Source organism: Triticum aestivum, chromosome 3A, assembly GCF_018294505.1.
Source record: "Triticum aestivum cultivar Chinese Spring chromosome 3A, IWGSC CS RefSeq v2.1, whole genome shotgun sequence".
NCBI lineage: Eukaryota > Viridiplantae > Streptophyta > Magnoliopsida > Poales > Poaceae > Triticum > Triticum aestivum.
The window spans coordinates 512586270-512606596 of record NC_057800.1 but is presented as its reverse complement, the minus strand read 5'-3'; the positions used below and the strand labels follow the sequence as shown (position 1 = coordinate 512606596).

The window sequence follows — 20327 nt, the reverse complement described above, 5'->3', positions numbered from 1 at the left end:
TAAATGAGTGAATCTACGCTCTAAAATATGTCTATATACATCCATATGTAGTCCTTATTGAAATCTCAAAAAAGACATATTTATGAACAGAGGGAGTATATCTCAGTTCTTTTCTTCTTTACTACTCTACATGCTACAAAACCCCAAATAAAAAAAATATATGGCATGACAAGACTACATAAACTGTGGTAAACCGATATTTAAACAGCGGATAAGATGATGTAAACTCGTCATATATTCATATCGCAAAGGCACAGGTTCATCGCCAACTGTCGGTTACAAGCAAGATATGTCCATTAAAAGTGAGGACATACGCCAGCATCATCACTAGACTAATCTATCATTCTTATTTCAGATTGACCCTTCAGCAGAAAAAAGAGTAGAAGGATCTGTACCAATCTGCTGGCTAATAAAAAGGAAGCCAGATGAAATACCCGGGTGAGAGCCGACAAGCTTCCAGCTATAGTCATGGAAATAAGTTTTGTGGTAGCAATGAAGTACCCAATAACTGCCCATTCTGCACTATGCAGGCCAGTCTCGCGGGGATGTAACATTGCTACCAGCATTGAGCTTATCAACCATGTTACTGGAGTCCGCAGTCACCACTGGGAGCGTCATACTCCCAACTAGATCATGTGGATACCCTACTACACTGGCCGTTTCGAACATACTTCCATATGGATTCTTATGCAAGATTTGTGGCCCCAAATGATGAAACGCCATAGGAGCTGTTGCCGAATGCTGGGGCAGAACAGCAACAACAGTTGCAGGACTCTCGGCAGGATTCTTATATGTGGCAGTGTAGGCTCGGCCACTACCCTGAACAGCATATGATGCAACGCTGCAGTGGCTGGGCTTGCTTGGTTGAGGTGGGCATGAGGCCTGGCTCTGTGTTTGCAGTTGCTGTGGCTGTTGATGTTGGATATTATGCTCTGCCGTGGGAAGCAAAATTGTGTTGCCTTGGCCATAAAACGAAGGCATGACTTCATGATGCTTCTGCTGGGGTGAAGAGTATGGAGACTGCCCAACCAAACTTCTCGGAAGTGGCTCAGTGGTAGCATTGGCAGGCTTCTGAGAAGAGTATTGAGGATACATGAGTGTGACTTGAGGAGTACTTTGAGCATGAGGAGAAGATGTTTTCTGTTGAACCATCTGCGGTGGGACTTGCTGAACACTGTAGTGCTGCTGTTGCGCGACAGGGGGCTGTGATCGCCATGCCTGTGACTCGTGATGCTGAGCAGGCATTTGTAGCATATGATGCTGCATTGGAGGGTACATTTCCGTTGGCTGACTAGATTTCTGAGGTAGCTCAACTGCAACCCTGGCTTCAGAGTTCTGGACATGCGGCTGCATAACCTGAACAAAAGACTCGGATGGTTTGTTATCTGCGCAGTTCACTTGATTTTGGCTTTGCATATAGTACACCGCAGCTTGGCTCGGATGTTGCTGATCATGTTGTGTGCTCAAAGAGACGGGCACAAGTTGCTGCAGAATATAACCACCACTACTTTGGTTCGGCATAGCAGGAGACTGCATCGCATTAACTTGGTGAATTGGCACAAAAGAGACCTCAGGGTTGGCGAATTGTGTGCTCTGATCATTGACATTTTCCCTTGCAGCGAGCATCGACAAGGCAGTGGCTTCATTTGTTCTAGCAGGGAATTCATGCGCTATTTGAAGTTTGGCCAGTTGCTGCGGCTCATGCTTATCCTGAAGCATCTGCACAGCTTTCTGAACCTGGTCAACAGAAGAAACGATTGTTCAGCTCAGAAGCATATTCTTAATGCAGCAAAAATGATCCAAATCTCACGAGAACAGTAAGTCCGACTCCACCGTACGTAGTTTAAGAATAGCAGCCTGTGAAAATGTTCCGCTGAAGTAACTCCTTAAGCACCACACAAGACAAACGTGAAACGCAAATGCTCAATGGTGAAATCTGCCTCAACTAATTGGGTACTCGAGAGCAAGGCATTTGGCAGTAATTGGCTGGGCGTGCGTGGATCTGAGGGCAGAGCAGAGCACGCACCTGTCTGAGATTCTTGTCGAGGCAGCGGAAGTTGACGGTGCCCTCGCTGTGATAGTCCATGACGTCGCTGCGCAGCTCCCCGATGGAGCGCTCGAGCTTGTAGCAGTAGAGCTCGAGCTGCGAGAGCCTCCCGCCGATGCCCTCGAGCGAATGCAGCAGGCCCTCGGCCTGCTTCCTCATGCACTCCTCGACGGCCGCCATGACGGCCTCCTTGGGGTAGCCCTCCTGGCCGTACACGTTGACGAACGTCCGCACCAGCTGCCTCTTGTCCTGCGAATCCTGCTTTCCCCGCCCACACACGCATCAACCCCCGCCTCAGAAACCCCCCGAGATCGAGGGACCTCGCGTGGTGGTGGTAGTAGTAGGGAGATGGAGGCCGGCAGGCAGACAGACAGAGAGACAGAGAGACAGGACGTACCTCGGCGCGGCGGCGCGTCTGGTCGAAGGAGCAGCGGGCGTCGGGCGGGAGGCCGAAGGCGCCGGAGACGGACGCGGCGGCGGGGCGCGCGGGGGACGACGCCATGGGCGCGCGGGCCGGATAGGGTTTTGGGTTGGTGCGCGGTTGGGAGAGCCGGGGGGGGGGGGGGGGGGGGGGACGGGAGGGAATCCGAAGCGAAGGAAGGGGCGACGAAAGAGAGGCGGGCGAGCGAGAGGAGTAGAAGCAAAGCGGGCAAAGGGAAAAGCAGGGTGAAACAGAGGGGAGGCCAATCAGAGGAGCGGAGCGCGAGGCGTGGGGAGCAATAAAAATGGGGGAGGGCGACGGGACGACGGGGACAAGTGGGGAAAGAGGGGGCGTGGGTGGACTTCAGGGCGAGTGAGATCTGCTTCGACTTGGATGTGGCCGTGCTCGTTTGTTTACTGACGCCCAGCAGGGAGGAGATCGCCATTGGGATACCTTGCTTGCCTTGCTGGACGATCGTTTTCAGATCAAGACGGGAGAGGGCCTGGTTGGTTCGGGTCAGCTTGGGTTTGGTTGGGTTGGGTTGGGTGCAGCGTCACGCTCAGGTCTCCGCCTCGTGAGTCATGTGCGTGATTCAAAAGAAATGTGCGTGAACGGGTATTGGGTTTGCCACGCTGGTTGTGACACCGGTTTTGATGGGGAGATGTGGCCGGTATCAGTAAGCATATTGGAGCTGTCGGTATCACGATGATCCTCTAATCGCCAGGGAATTATAGTTTGACTCGAGAGGCGTCTATGTCTATGAAAAACACGCGTAGGGCGTGGTTGGGTTTAATGCTCGCCCGCTCGTGAATGGACGTTTGGCCCATTCGAGCGGCGTGCCGGCCGAGGGCGCCGCCCATTACACGCCCGGTTGAACACGTATCCTCGCCACATTGAAACGCCTTCACTAAACCCGCGTGGAAGCCAAGAAACCTACTCCGTCCAAATATCCGTTCACGAGCGGGTCAGTATTAAACGCAACGCCGAGCAAGCTCCTCTCGCCCGCCCTCTATTTAAACGTGGCCAGACGTCGGGCAAGAATCGCGCCACCAAGTCCGCCGCTCCCCATCTCATTCTTCTACCATTTATTCCATCCTTTCGATGGCATCCGACGAGCAAGAAGAACAGTTCTCCGGTATAAAAGCCCGCTTGGTGGCCCGCCGAATCCGCTGGATACGAACGAGGTGAAGGAAATATGCCCTAGAGGCAATAATAAAGTTGTTATTTTATATTTCCTTATATCATGATAAATGTTTATTATTCATGCTAGAATTGTATTAACCGGAAACTTGATACATGTGCGGATACATAGACAAAACATCGTGTCCCTAGTAAGCCTCTACTAGACTAGCCCTTAATCAAAGATGGTTAAGTTTCCTAACCATAGACATGGGTTGTCACTTGATGAACGGGATCACATCATTAGGAGAATGATGTGATGGACAAGACCCATCCGTTAGCTTAGCATAATGATCGTTAAGTTTTATTGCTATTGCTTTCTTCATGACTTATACATATTCCTCTGACTATGAGATTATGCAACTCCCGAATATCGGAGGAACACCTTGTGTGCTATCAAACATTCGTTCACGAGCGGGCCAGCATTAACTGCAACGCCGAGCAAGCTCCTCTCGCCCGCCCTCTATTTAAACGTGGCCAGACGTCGGGCAAGAATCGCGCCACCAAGTCCGCCGCTCCCCATCTCATCCTTCTACCATTTATTCCATCCTTTCGATGGCATCCGACGAGCAAGAAGAATAGTTCTCCGGCATAAAAGCCGGCTGGGTGGCCCGCCGAACCCGCCGGATACGAACAAGGTGAAGGAAATATGACCTAGAGGCAATAATAAAGTTATTATTTTATATTTCCTTATATCATGATAAATGTTTATTATTCATGCTAGAATTGTATTAACCAGAAACTTGATACATGTGCGGATACATAGACAAAACACCGTGTCCCTAGTAAGCCTCTACTAGACTAGCCCGTTAATCAAAGATGGTTAAGTTTCCTAACCATAGACATGTGTTGTCACTTGATGAACGGGATCACATCATTAGGAGACTGATGTGATGGACAAGACCCATCCGTTAGCTTAGCATAATGATCGTTAAGTTTTATTGCTATTGCTTTCTTCATGACTTATACATATTCCTCTGACTATGAGATTATGCAACTCCCGAATACCGGAGGAACACCTTGTGTGCTATCAAACATTCGTTCACGAGCGGGCCAGCATTAACCGCAACGCCGAGCAAGCTCCTCTCGCCCGCCCTCTATTTAAACGTGGCCAGACATCGGGCAAGAATCGCGCCACCAAGTCCGCCGCTCCCCATCTCATCCTTCTACCATTTATTCCATCCTTTCGATGGCATCCGACGAGCAAGAAGAATAGTTCTCCGGCATAAAAGCCCGCTTGGTGGTCCGCCGAACCCGCTGGATACGAACGAGGTGAAGGAAATATGCCCTAGAGGCAATAATAAAGTTGTTATTTTATATTTCCTTATATCATGATAAATGTTTATTATTCATGCTAGAATTGTATTAACCGGAAACTTGATACATGTGCAGATACATAGACAAAACACCGTGTCCCTAGTAAGCCTCTACTAGACTAGCCCGTTAATCAAAGATGGTTAAGTTTCCTAACCATAGACATGGGTTGTCACTTGATGAACGGGATCACATCATTAGGAGAATGATGTGACGGACAAGACCCGTCCGTTAGCTTAGCATAATGATCGTTAAGTTTTATTGCTATTGCTTTCTTCATGACTTATACATATTCCTCTGACTATGGGATTATGCAACTCCCGAATACTGGAGGAACACCTTGTGTGCTATCAAACATTCGTTCACGAGCGGGCCAGCATTAACCGCAACGCCGAGCAAGCTCCTCTCGCCTGTCCTCTATTTAAACGTGGCCAGATGTCGGGCAAGAATCGCGCCACCAAGTCCGCCGCTCCCCATCTCATCCTTCTACCATTTATTCCATCCTTTCGATGGCATCCGAAGAGCAAGAAGAACAGTTCTCCGGCATAAAAGCCGGCTTGGTGGCCCGCCGAACCCGCTGGATACGAACGAGGTGAAGGAAATATGCCGTAGAGGCAATAATAAAGTTGTTATTTTATATTTCCTTATATCACGATAAATGTTTATTATTCAGGTTAGAATTGTATTAACCGGAAACTTGATACATGTGCGGATACATAGACAAAACACCGTGTCCCTAGTAAGCCTCTACTAGACTAGCCCGTTAATCAAAGATGGTTAAGTTTCCTAACCATAGACATGTGTTGTCACTTGATGAACGGGATCACATCATTAGGGGAATGATGTGATGGACAAGACCCATCCGTTAGCTTAGCATAATGATCGTTAAGTTTTATTGCTATTGCTTTCTTCATGACTTATACATATTCCTCTGACTATGAGATTATGCAAGTCCCGAATACCGGAGGAACACCTTGGGTGCTATCAAACATTCGTTCACGAGCGGGCCAGCATTTACCGCAACGCCGAGCAAGCTCCTCTCGCCCGCCCTCTATTTAAACGTGGCCAGACATCGGGCAAGAATCACGCCACCAAGTCCGCCGCTCCCCATCTCATCCTTCTACCATTCATTCCATCCTTTCGATGGCATCCGACGAGCAAGAAGAATAGTTCTCCGGCATAAAAGCCCGCTTGGTGGCCCGCCGAACCCGCTGGATATGAACGAGGTGAAGGAAATATGCCCTAGAGGCAATAATAAAGTTGTTATTTTATATTTCCTTATATCATGATAAATGTTTATTATTCATGCTAGAATTGTATTAACCGGAAACTTGATACATGTGCGGATACATAGACAAAACACCGTGTCCCTAGAAAGCCTCTACTAGACTAGCCCGTTAATCAAAGATGGTTAAGTTTCCTAACCATAGACATGGGTTGTCACTTGATGAACGGGATCACATCATTAGGAGAATGATGTGACGGACAAGACCCATCCGTTAGCTTAGCATAATGATCGTTAAGTTTTATTGCTATTGCTTTCTTCATGACTTATACATATTCCTCTGACTATGGGATTATGCAACTCCCGAATACTGGAGGAACACCTTGTGTGCTATCAAACATTCGTTCACGAGCGGGCCAGCATTAACCGCAACGCCGAGCAAGCTCCTCTCGCCTGTCCTCTATTTAAACGTGGCCAGATGTCGGGCAAGAATCGCGCCACCAAGTCCGCCGCTCCCCATCTCATCCTTCTACCATTTATTCCATCCTTTCGATGGCATCCGAAGAGCAAGAAGAACAGTTCTCCGGCATAAAAGCCGGCTTGGTGGCCCGCCGAACCCGCTGGATACGAACGAGGTGAAGGAAATATGCCGTAGAGGCAAAAATAAAGTTGTTATTTTATATTTCCTTATATCACGATAAATGTTTATTATTCAGGTTAGAATTGTATTAACCGGAAACTTGATACATGTGCGGATACATAGACAAAACACCGTGTCCCTAGTAAGCCTCTACTAGACTAGCCCGTTAATCAAAGATGGTTAAGTTTCCTAACCATAGACATGTGTTGTCACTTGATGAACGGGATCACATCATTAGGGGAATGATGTGATGGACAAGACCCATCCGTTAGCTTAGCATAATGATCGTTAAGTTTTATTGCTATTGCTTTCTTCATGACTTATACATATTCCTCTGACTATGAGATTATGCAAGTCCCGAATACCGGAGGAACACCTTGCGTGCTATCAAACATTCGTTCACGAGCGGGCCAGCATTTACCGCAACGCCGAGCAAGCTCCTCTCGCCCGCCCTCTATTTAAACGTGGCCAGACATCGGGCAAGAATTGCGCCACCAAGTCCGCCGCTCCCCATCTCATCCTTCTACCATTTATTCCATCCTTTCGATGGCATCCGACGAGCAAGAAGAATAGTTCTCCGGCATAAAAGCCCGCTTGGTGGCCCGCCGAACCCACTGGATATGAACGAGGTGAAGGAAATATGCCCTAGAGGCAATAATAAAGTTGTTATTTTATATTTCCTTATATCATGATAAATGTTTATTATTCATGCTAGAATTGTATTAACCGGAAACTTGATACATGTGCGGATACATAGACAAAACACCGTGTCCCTAGTAAGCTTCTACTAGACTAGCCCGTTAATCAAAGATGGTTTAGTTTCCTAACCATAGACATGGGTTGTCACTTGATGAACGGGATCACATCATTAGGAGAATGATGTGATGGACAAGACCCATCCCTTAGCTTAGCATAATGATCGTTAAGTTTTATTGCTATTGCTTTCTTCATGACTTATACATATTCCTCTGACTATGGGATTATGCAACTCCCGAATACCGGAGGAACACCTTGTGTGCTATCAAACATTCGTTCACGAGCGGGCCAGCATTAACCGCAATGCCGAGCAAGCTCCTCTCGCCCGCCCTCTATTTAAACGTGGCCAGACGTCGGGCAAGAATCGCGCCACCAAGTCCGCCGCTCCCCATCTCATCCTTCTACCATTTATTCCATCCTTTCGATGGCATCCGACGAGCAAGAAGAACAGTTCTCCGGCATAAAAGCCCGCTTGGTGGCCCGCCGAACCCGCTGGATACGAACGAGGTGAAGGAAATATGCCCTAGAGGCACTAATAAAGTTGTTATTTTATATTTCCTTATATCATGATAAATGTTTATTATTCATGCTAGAATTGTATTAACCGGAAACTTGATACATGTGCGGATACATAGACAAAACACCGTGTCCCTAGTAAGCCTCTACTAGACTAGCCCGTTAATCAAAGATGGTTAAGTTTCCTAACCATAGACATGGGTTGTCACTTGATGAACGGGATCACATCATTAGGAGAATGATGTGATGGACAAGACCCATCCCTTAGCTTAGCATAATGATCGTTAAGTTTTATTGCTATTGCTTTCTTCATGACTTATACATATTCCTCTAACTATGGGATTATGCAACTCCCGAATACCGGAGGAACACCTTGTGTGCTATCAAACATTCGTTCACGAGCGGGCCAGCATTAACCGCAACGCCGAGCAAGCTCCTCTCGCCCGCCCTCTATTTAAACGTGGCCAGACGTCGGGCAAGAATCGCGCCACCAAGTCCGCCGCTCCCCATCTCATCCTTCTACCATTTATTCCATCCTTTCGATGGCATCCGACGAGCAAGAAGAACAGTTCTCCGGCATAAAAGCCCGCTTGGTGGCCCGCCGAACCCGCTGGATACGAACGAGGTGAAGGAAATATGCCCTAGAGGCAATAATAAAGTTGTTATTTTATATTTCCTTATATCATGATAAATGTTTATTATTCATGCTAGAATTGTATTAACCGGAAACTTGATACATGTGCGGATACATAGACAAAACACCGTGTCCCTAGTAAGCCTCTACTAGACTAGCCCGTTAATCAAAGATGGTTAAGTTTCCTAACCATAGACATGGGTTGTCACTTGATGAACGGGATCACATCATTAGGAGAATGATGTGATGGACAAGACCCATCCATTAGCTTAGCATAATGATCGTTAAGTTTTATTGCTATTGCTTTCTTCATGACTTATACATATTCCTCTGACTATGGGATTATGCAACTCCCGAATACCGGAGGAACACCTTGTGTGCTATCAAACATTCGTTCACGAGCGGGCCAACATTAACCGCAACGCCGAGCAAGCTCCTCTCGCCCGCCCTCTATTTAAACGTGGCCAGACGTCGGGCAAGAATCGCGCCACCAAGTCCGCCGCTCCCCATCTCATCCTTCTACCATTTATTCCATCCTTTCGATGGCATCCGAAGAGCAAGAAGAACAGTCCTCCGGCATAAAAGCCGGCTTGGTGGCCCGCCGAACCCGCTGGATACGAACGAGGTGAAGGAAATATGCCCTACATGCAATAATAAAGTTGTTATTTTATATTTCCTTACATCATGATAAATGTTTATCATTCATGCTAGAATTGTATTAACCGGAAACTTGATACATGTGCGGATACATAGACAAAACACCGTGTCCCTAGTAAGCCTCTACTAGACTAGCCCGTTAATCGAAGATGGTTAAGTTTCCTAACCATAGACATGGGTTGTCACTTGATGAACGGGATCACATCATTAGGAGACTGATGTGATGGACAAGACCCATCCGTTAGCTTAGCATAATGATTGTTAAGTTTTATTGCTATTGCTTTCTTCATGACTTATACATATTCCTCTGACTATGAGATTATGCAACTCCCGAATACCGGAGGAACACCTTGTGTGCTATCAAGCATTCGTTCACGAGCGGGCCAGCATTAACCGCAACGCTGAGCAAGCTCCTCTCGCCCGCCCTCTATTTAAACATGGCCAGACATCGGGCAAGAATCGTTCCACCAAGTCCGCCGCTCCCCATCTAATCCTTCTACCATTTATTCCATCCTTTCGATGGCATCCGACGAGCAAGAAGAACAGTTCTGCGACATAAAAGCCGGCTGGGTGGCCCGCCGAACCTGCTGGATACGAACGAGGTGAAGGAAATATGCCCTAGAGGCAATAATAAAGTTGTTATTTTATATTTCCTTATATCATGATAAATGTTTATTATTCATGCTAGAATTGTATTAACCGGAAACTTGATACATGTGCGGATACATAGACAAAACACCATGTCCCTAGTATGCCTCTACTAGACTAGCCCGTTAATCAAAGATGGTTAAGTTTCCTAACCATAGACATGTGTTGTCACTTGATGAACGGGATCACATCATTAGGAGAATGATGTGATGGACAAGACCCATCGGTTAGCTTAGCATAATGATCATTAAGTTTTATTGTTATTGCTTTCTTCATGACTTATACATATTCCTCTGACTATGGGATTATGCAACCCCCGAATACCGGAGGAACACCTTGTGTGCTATCAAACATTCGTTCACGAGCGGACCAGCATTAACCGCAACGCCGAGCAAGCTCCTCTCGCCCGCCCTCTATTTAAACGTGGCCAGACGTCGGGCAAGAATCGCGCCGCCAAGTCCGCCGCTCCCCATCTCATCCTTCTACCATTTATTCCATCCTTTCGATGGCATCCGAAGAGCAAGAAGAACAGTTCTCCGGCATAAAAGCCGGCTTGGTGGCCCGCCGAACCCACTGGATATGAACGAGGTGAAGGAAATATGCCCTAGAGGCAATAATAAAGTTGTTATTTTATATTTCCTTATATCATGATAAATGTTTATTATTCATGCTAGAATTGTATTAACCGGAAACTTGATACATGTGCGGATACATAGACAAAACACCGTGTCCCTAGTAAGCCTCTACTAGACTAGCCCGTTAATCGAAGATGGTTAAGTTTCCTAACCATAGACATGGGTTGTCACTTGATGAACGGGATCACATCATTAGGAGACTGATGTGATGGACAAGACCCATCCGTTAGCTTAGCATAATGATTGTTAAGTTTTATTGCTATTGCTTTCTTCATGACTTATACATATTCCTCTGACTATGAGATTATGCAACTCCCTAATACCGGAGGAACACCTTGTGTGCTATCAAACATTCGTTCACGAGCGGGCCAGCATTAACCGCAACGCCGAGCAAGCTCCTCTCGCCCGCCCTCTATTTAAACATGGCCAGACGTCGGGCAAGAATCGTTCCACCAAGTCCGCCGCTCCCCATCTCATCCTTCTACCATTTATTCCATCCTTTCGATGGAATCCGACGAGCAAGAAGAACAGTTCTCTGGCGTAAAAGCCGTCTGGGTGGCCCGCCGAACCCGCTGGATACAAACGAGGTGAAGGAAATATGCCCTAGAGGCAATAATAAAGTTGTTATTTGATATTTCCTTATATCATGATAAATGTTTATTATTCATGCTAGAATTGTATTAACCGGAAACTTGATACATGTGCGGATACATAGACCAAACACCATGTCCCTAGTAAGCCTCTACTAGACTAGCCCGTTAATCAAAAATGGTTAAGTTTCCTAACCATAGACATGTGTTGTCACTTGATGAACGGGATCACATCATTAGGAGAATGATGTGATGGACAAGACCCATCCGTTAGCTTAGCATAATGATCATTAAGTTTTATTGTTATTGCTTTCTTCATGACTTATACATATTCCTCTGACTATGGGATTATGCAACTCCCGAATACCGGAGGAACACCTTGTGTGCTATCAAACATTCGTTCACGAGCGGGCCAACATTAACCGCAACGCCGAGCAAGCTCCTCTCGCCCGCCCTCTATTTAAACGTGGCCAAACGTTGGGCAAGAATCGCGCCACCAAGTCCGCCGCTCCCCATCTCATCCTTCTACCATTTATTCCATCCTTTCGATGGCATCCGAAGAGCAAGAAGAACAGTTCTTCGGCATAAAAGCCGGCTTGGTGGCCCGCCGAACCCACTGGAAATGAACGAGGTGAAGGAAATATGCCCTAGAGGCAATAATAAAGTTGTATTTTATATTTCCTTATATCATGATAAATGTTTATTATTCATGCTAGAATTGTATTAACCGGAAACTTGATACATGTGCGGATACATAGACAAAACACCGTGTCCCTAGTAAGCCTCTACTAGACTAGCCCGTTAATCAAAGATGGTTAAGTTTCCTAACCATAGACATGGGTTGTCACTTGATGAACGGGATCACATCATTAGGAGAATGATGTGATGGACAAGACCCATCCGTTAGCTTAGCATAATGATCGTTAAGTTTTATTGGTATTGCTTTCTTCATGACTTATACATATTCCTCTGACTATGAGATTATGCAACTCCCGAATACCGGAGGAACACCTTGTGTGCTATCAAACATTCGTTCACGAGCGGGCCAGCATTAACCGCAACGCCGAGCAAGCCCCTCTCGCCCGCCCTCTATTTAAACATGGCCAGACGTCGGGCAAGAATCGTTCCACCAAGTCCGCCGCTCCCCATCTCATCCTTCTACCATTTATTCCATCCTTTCGATGGAATCCGACGAGCAAGAAGATCAGTTCTCCGAAATAAAAGCCGTCTGGGTGGCCCGCCGAACCCGCTGGATACAAACGAGTTGAAGGAAATATGCCCTAGAGGCAATAATAAAGTTGTTATTTTATATTTCCTTATATCATGATAAATGTTTATTATTCATGCTAGAATTGTATTAACCGGAAACTTGATACATGTGCGGATACATAGACGAAACACCATGTCCCTAGTAAGCCTCTACTAGACTAGCCCGTTAATCAAAAATGGTTAAGTTTCCTAACCATAGACATGTGTTGTCACTTGATGAACGGGATCACATCATTAGGAGAATGATGTGATGGACAGGACCCATCCGTTAGCTTAGCATAATGATCATTAAGTTTTATTGTTATTGCTTTCTTCATGACTTATACATATTCCTCTGACTACGGGATTATGCAACTCCCGAATACCGGAGGAACACCTTGTGTGCTATCAAACATTCGTTCACGAGCGGGCCAGCATTAACCGCAATGCCGAGCAAGCTCCTCTCGCCCGCCCTCTATTTAAACGTGGCCAGACGTCGGGCAAGAATCGCGCCACCAAGTCTGCCGCTCCCCATCTCATCCTTCTACCATTTATTCCATACTTTTGATGGCATCCAACGAGCAAGAAGAACAGTTCTCCGGCATAAAAGCCGGCTTGGTGGCCCACTGAACCCGTTGGATACGAACGAGGTGAAGGAAATATGCCCTAGAGGCAATAATAAAGTTGTTATTTTATAATTCCTTATATCATAATAAATGTTTATTATTCATGCTAGAATTGTATTAATCGGAAACTTCATACATGTGCGGATACATAGACAAAACACCGTGTCCCTAGTAAGCCTCTACTAGACTAGCCCGTTAATCAAAGATGGTTAAGTTTCCTAACCATAGACATGGGTTGTCACTTGATGAACGGGATCACATCATTAGGAGAATGATGTGATGGACAAGACCCATCCGTTAGCTTAGCATAATGATCGTTAAGTTTTATTGCTATTGCTTTCTTCATGACTTATACATATTCCTCTGACTATGAGAATATGCAACTCCCGAATACCGGAGGAACACCTTGTGTGCTATCAAACATTCGTTCACGAGCGGGCCAGCATTAACCGCAATGCCGAGCAAGCTCCTCTCGCCCGCCCTCTATTTAAACATGGCCAGACGTCGGGCAAGAATCATTCCACCTAGTCCGCCGCTCCCCATCTCATCCTTCTACCATTTATTCCATCCTTTCGATGGCATCCAACGAGCAAGAAGAACAGTTCTCCGGCATGAAAGCCGGCTGGGTGGCCCGCCGAACCCGCTGGATACGAACGAGGTGAAGGAAATATGCCCTAGAGGCAATAATAAAGTTGTTATTTTATATTTCCTTATATCATGATAAATGCTTATTATTCATGCTAGAATTGTATTAACCGGAAACTTGATACATGTGCGGATACATAGACAAAACACCGTGTCCCTAGTAAGCCTCTACTAGACTAGCCCGTTAATCAAAGATGGTTAAGTTTCCTAACCATAGACATGTGTTGTCACTTGATGAACGGGATCACATCATTAGGAGAATGATGTGATGGACAAGACCCATCCGTTAGCTTAACATAATGATCATTAAGTTTTATTGTTATTGCTTTCTTCATGACTTATACATATTCCTCTGACTATGAGATTATGCAACTCCCGAATACCGGAGGAACACCTTGTGTGCTATAAAACATTCGTTCACGAGCGGGCTAGCATTAACCGCAACGCCGAGCAAGCTCCTCTCGCCCGCCCTCTATTTAAACGTGGCTAGACGTCGGGCAAGAATCGCGCCACCAAGTCCGCCGCTCCCCATCTCATCCTTCTACCATTTATTCCATCCTTTCGATGGCATCCGACGAGCAAGAAGAACAGTTCTCCGGCATAAAAGCCGGCTTGGTGGCCCGCCGAACCCGTTGTATACGAACGAGGTGAAGGAAATATGCCCTAGAGGCAATAATAAAGTTGTTATTTTATATTTCCTTATATCATGATAAATGTTTATTATTCATGCTAGAATTGTATTAACCGGAAACTTGATACATGTGCGGATACATAGACAAAACACTGTGTCCCTAGTAAGCCTCTACTAGACTAGCACGTTAATCAAAGATGGTTAAGTTTCCTAACCATAGACACGGGTTGTCACTTGATGAACGGGATCACATCATTAGGAGAATGATGTGATGGACAAGACCCATCCGTTAGCTTAGCATAATGATCGTAAGTTTTATTGCTATTGCTTTCTTCATGACTTATACATATTCCTCTGACTATGAGATTATGCAACTCCCGAATACCGGAGGAACACCTTGTGTGCTATCAAACATTCGTTCACGAGCGGGCCAGCATTAACCGCAACGCCGAGCAAGCTCCTCTCGCCCGCCCTCTATTTAAACGTGGCCAGACGTCGGGCAAGAATCACGCCACCAAGTCCGCCGCTCCCCATCTCATCCTTCTACCATTTATTCCATCCTTTTGATGGCATCCGACGAGCAAGAAGAACAGTTCTCCAGCATAAAAGCTGGCTTGGTGGCCCGCCGAACCTGTTGGATACGAACGAGGTGAAGGAAATATGCCCTAGAGGCAATAATAAAGTTGTTATTTTATATTTCCTTATATCATGATAAATGTTTATTATTCATGCTAGAATTGTATTAACCGGAAACTTGATACATGTGCGGATACATAGACAAAACACCATGTCCCTAGTAAGCCTCTACTAGACTAGCCCGTTAATCAAAGATGGTTAAGTTTCCTAACCATAGACACGGGTTGTCACTTGATGAACGGGTTCACATCATTAGGAGAATGATGTGATGGACAAGACCCATCCGTTAGCTTAGCATTATGATCATTAAGTTTTATTGCTATTGCTTTCTTCATGACTTATACATATTCCTCTGACTATGAGATTATGCAACTCCCGAATACCGGAGGAACACCTTGTGTGCTATCAAACATCACAACGTAACTGGGTGATTATAAAGATGCTCTATAGGTGTCTCCGAAGGTGTTTGTTGGGTTGACATAGATCGAGATTAGGATTTGTCACTCCGAGTATCAGAGAGGTATCTCTGGGCCCTCTCGGTAATGCACATCACTATAAGCTTTGCAAGCAATGTGACTAATGAGTTAGTTACATGATGATGCACTACGGAACGAGTAAAGAGACTTGCCGGTAACGAGATTGAACTAGGTATAATTACGCACCACAGAACGAGTAAAGAGACTTGACGGTAACGAGATTGAACTAGGTATGATGATACCGACGATCGAATCTCGGGCAAGTAACATACCGATGATCGAATCTTGAATAATGTATGTTGTTATTGTGGCTTGACCAATAAAGATCTTCGTAGAATATGTAGGAACCAATATGAGCATCCAGGTTCCGATATTGGTTATTGAATGGAGATGTGTCTCGGTTCTCGAACCCGTAGGGTCCGCACTCTTAACGTTCGATGATGATTTGTATTATGAGCTATGTGTTTTGGTGATCGAAGTTTGTTCGGAGTCCCGGATGAGATCACAGACATGACGAGGAGTCTGTAAATGGTCGAGAGGTAAACATTGATATATTGGAAGGTGGTATTCGGACACCGGAAGGGTTCCGGAGTGTATCGGGTACATACCGAAGTACCGGAGGGGTTACCGGAACCCCCGGTGGAAGATATGGGCCATATGAGCCATAGGAGGGAGGCTAACTAGCCCGCAAGGGGCTGGTGCGCCCCCCCACTAGGGAGGAGGCCAAATTGGTTTAGGTAGGGGGGCGCCACCCCCTTTCCTTCTCCTACTCCCTCTCCTTCCCCCTTTCCATCTCCATGAGAAGGAAAAGAAGGGGGTCGAATCCTACTAGGACCAGGAGTCCTAGCAGGACTCCCCCCTTGGCGCGCCCCCTCTAGGCCGGTCGCCTCCTCATCCCCTCCTTTATATACGGGGCGGGGGCCACCCCAAAGGCAAACCAATAGTTCTCTTAGCCGTGTGCGGTGCCCCCTTCCACAGTTTACTCCTCCGGTCATAGTGTCGTAGTGCTTAGGCGAAGCCCTGCGCAGATCACATCACCATCCCCGTCACCATGCCGTTGTGCTGACGGAACTCTCCCTCGACCCTCTGCTGGATCAAGAGTTCTAGGGACCATCTAAATCCGTTGAGACGACATCGTATGAGCTGTGGTTTGGCAAGAAACCTATACTGTCATTTCTTAAAGTTTGGGGTTGCGATGCTTATGTGAAATAGCTTCAGCCTGATAAGCTCGAACCCAAATTGGAGAAGTGCATATTCATAGGATACCCAAAAGAAACTGTTGGGTACACATTCTATCACAGATCCGAAGGCAAGATATTTGTTGCTAAGAATGGGTCCTTTCTAGACAAGGAGTTTCTCTCGAAGGAAGTGAGTAGGAGGAAAGTAGAACTTGATGAGGTAATTGTACCTTCTCTTGAATTGGAAAGTAGTTCATCACAGAAAACTGTTCCCGTGATGCCTACACCAATTAGTGAGGAAGTAATGATGATGATCATGAAACTTCAGATCAAGTTACTACCGAACCTCGTAGGTCAACCAGAGTACGTTCCGCACGAGAGTGGTACGGTAATCCTGTTCTGGAAGTCATGTTACTATACCATGACGAACCTACAAACTACGAGGAAGCGATGATGAGCCTAGATTCCGCGAAATGGCTTGAGGCCATGAAATCTGAGATGGGGCCCATGTATGAGAACAAAGTATGGACTTTGGTTGACTTGCCCGATGATCGGCAAGCCATAGAGAATAAATGGATCTTCCAGAAGAAGACTGACGCTGACGGTAATGTTACTGTCTACAAAGCTCGACTTGTTGCGAAAGGTTTTCGACAAGTTCAAGGAGTTGACTACGATGAGACCTTCTCACCCGTAGCGATGCTTAAGTTTGTCCGAATCATGTTAGAAATTGCCGCATTTTATGATTATGAAATTTGGCAAATGGATGTCAAAACTGCATTCCTTAATGGATTTCTTAAAGAAGAGTTGTACATGATGCAACCAGAAGGTTTTGTCGATCCTAAAGGTGCTAACAAAGTGTGCAAGCTCCAGCGATCCATTTATGGACCGGTGCAAACATCTCGTAGTTGGAATATACGCTTTGATAGTGTGATCAAAGCATATGGTTTTATACAGACTTTTGGAGAAGCCTGTATTTACAAGAAAGTGAGCGGGAGCTCTGTAGCATTTCTAATATGATATGTGGATGACATATTGTTGATTGAAAATGATACTGAATTTTTGAATAGCATAAAAGGATACTTGAATAAGAATTTTTCAATGAAAGACCTTGGTGAAGCTACTTATATATTGCGAATCAAGATCTATAGAGATAGATCAAGATGCTTAATTGGACTTTCATAAAGTACATACCTTGATAAAGTTTTGAAGAAGTTCAAAATGGATCAAGCAAAGAAAGGGTTCTTGCCTGTGTTACAAGGTGTGAAGTTGAGTCAGACTCAATGCCCGACCACTTTAGAAGATAGAGAGAAAATGAAAGTCATTCCCTATGCTTCAGCCATAGGTTCTATCATGTATGGAATGTTGTGTACCGGACCTGATGTGTGCCTTGCTATTAGTTTAGCAGGGAGGTACCAAAGTAATCCAGGAGTGGATCACTGGACAGCGGTCAAGAACATCCTGAAATACCTGAAAAGGACTAAGGATATGTTTCTTGTTTATGGAGGTGACAAAGAGCTCGTCGTAACGGTTACGTCAATGCAAGCTTTGACACTGATCCAGATGACTCTAAGTCACAAACCGAATACGTATTTTTATTAAATGGTGGAGCTGTCAGTTGGTGCAGTTCCAAGCAGAGCGTCGTGGCGGGATCTACGTGTGAAGCGGAGTACATATCTACTTCGGAAGCAGCAAATGAAGGAGTCTGGATGAAGGAGTTCATATCCGATCTAGGTGTCATACCTAGTGCATCGGGTCCAATGAAAATCTTTTGTGACAATACTGGTGCAATTGCCTTGGCAAAGGACTCCAGATTTCACAAGAGAACCAAGCACATCAAGAGACGCTTCAATTCCATCCGCGATCAAGTCAAGGAGGGAGACATAGAGATTTGCAAGATACATACGGATCTGAATGTTGCAGACCCGTTGACTAAGCCTCTCTCACGAGCAAAACATGATCAGCACCAAGACTCCATGGGTGTTAGAATCATTACAATGTAATCTAGATTATTGACTCTAGTGGAAGTGGGAGACTGAAGGAAATATGCCCTAGAGCCAATAATAAAGTTGTTATTTATATTTCCTTATATCATGATAAATGTTTATATTCATGCTAGAATTGTATTAACCGAACACTTAGTACATGTGTGAATACATAGAAAAACTGAGTGTCACTAGTATGCCTCTACTTGACTAGCTCGTTAATCAAAGATGGTTAAGTTTCCTAGCCATGGACAAAGAGTTGTCATTTGATGAACGAGATCACATCATTAGAGAATGATGTGATTGACTTGACCCATCCGTTAGCTTAGCACTTTGATCATTTAGTTTACTGCTATTGCTTTCTCCATAACTTATACATGTTCCTATGACTATGAGATTATGCAACTCCCAAATACCGGAGGAACACTTAGTGTGCTATCAAAGTCACAACGTAACTGGGTGACTATAAATATGCTCTACAGGTGTCTCCGATGGTGTTTGTTGAGTTGACATAGATCGAGATTAGGATTTGTCACTCCGTGTATCGGAGAGGTATCTCTGGGCCCTCTCGGTAATGCACATCACTATAAGCCTTCCAAGCAATGTGACTAATGAGTTAGTTACGGGATGTTGCATTACGGAACGAGTAAAGAGACTTGCCGGTAACGAGATTGAACTTGGTATTGAGATACCGACGATCGAATCTTGGGCAAGTAACATACCGATGACAAAGGGAACAACGTATGTTGTTATGTGGTTTGACCGATAAAGATCTTCGTAGAATGTGTAGGAACCAACATGAGCATCCAAGTTCCGCTATTGGTTATTGACCGAGATGAGTCTCGGTCATGTCTACATAGTTCTCAAACCCGTAGGGTCCACACGCTTAATGTTCGGTGATGATCGGTATTATGAGTTTATGTGTTTTGATGTACCGAAGGTTGTCTAGAGTCGAAAATGAGATCATAGACATGACAATGAGTCTTGAAATGGTCGAGACATAAATATCGATATATTGGAAGGCTATGTTTGGACATCGGAATGGTTTTGGGTGAGTTCGGGCATTTACCGGAGTACTGGGGGGTTACCGGAACCCCCCAGGGAGTCAATGGGCCTTATTGGGCCCTAGTGGGAGAGAAGGGGAGGCACCTAGGTGGAGGGCACCCCCCAAGCCCAATATGAATTGGGTGGGGGGGCCTTTCCTTTCTCCTTCTCCCTCTTCCTTCTTTTCCTAGTGGGACTAGGAAAGGGGGCTGTCCTTCTCCTACTAGGAGGAGGATTCCTCCCCCCTTGGCATGCCTAGAGGGCCGTCCGGCCTCCCCCTCCCTCCTTTATATACGTGGGGAAGGGGGCACCCTAGAACACATCAAAGTTGATCTTAGCCGTGTGCGGTGCCCCCCTCCACAGATTTCCACCTTGGTCATATCATTGCAGTGCTTAGGTGAAGCCCTGCGCCGGTAGCTTCATCATCACCGTCACCATGCCGTCGTGTTGACACATCTCTCCCTCGACCTCAGCTAGATCTAGAGTTCGTGGGACGTCACCAAGCTGAACGTGTGCAGATCGTGGAGGTGTCGTACCTTCAGTGCTAGGATCGGTCGGATCGTGAAGACGTACGACTACATCAACCGCATTGTCATAAC

At 45.8% G+C, this 20327-nt stretch overlaps 1 protein-coding gene across 1 annotated transcript; it reads right to left on the bottom strand.

The window, feature by feature from the left end:
• Window positions 1–212: 212 nt before the first annotated feature.
• LOC123061916 (uncharacterized) lies at window positions 213–2617 on the bottom strand. The gene is made up of 3 exons (XM_044485201.1): window positions 2445–2617; window positions 2027–2305; window positions 213–1737 (listed from the first exon to the last, which is right to left on the bottom strand). Exons 1-3 carry the CDS (start codon window positions 2547–2549, stop codon window positions 523–525), a joined length of 1599 nt encoding a protein of 532 aa, XP_044341136.1. The 5' UTR covers window positions 2550–2617; the 3' UTR covers window positions 213–522.
• Window positions 2618–20327: the final 17710 nt, after the last annotated feature.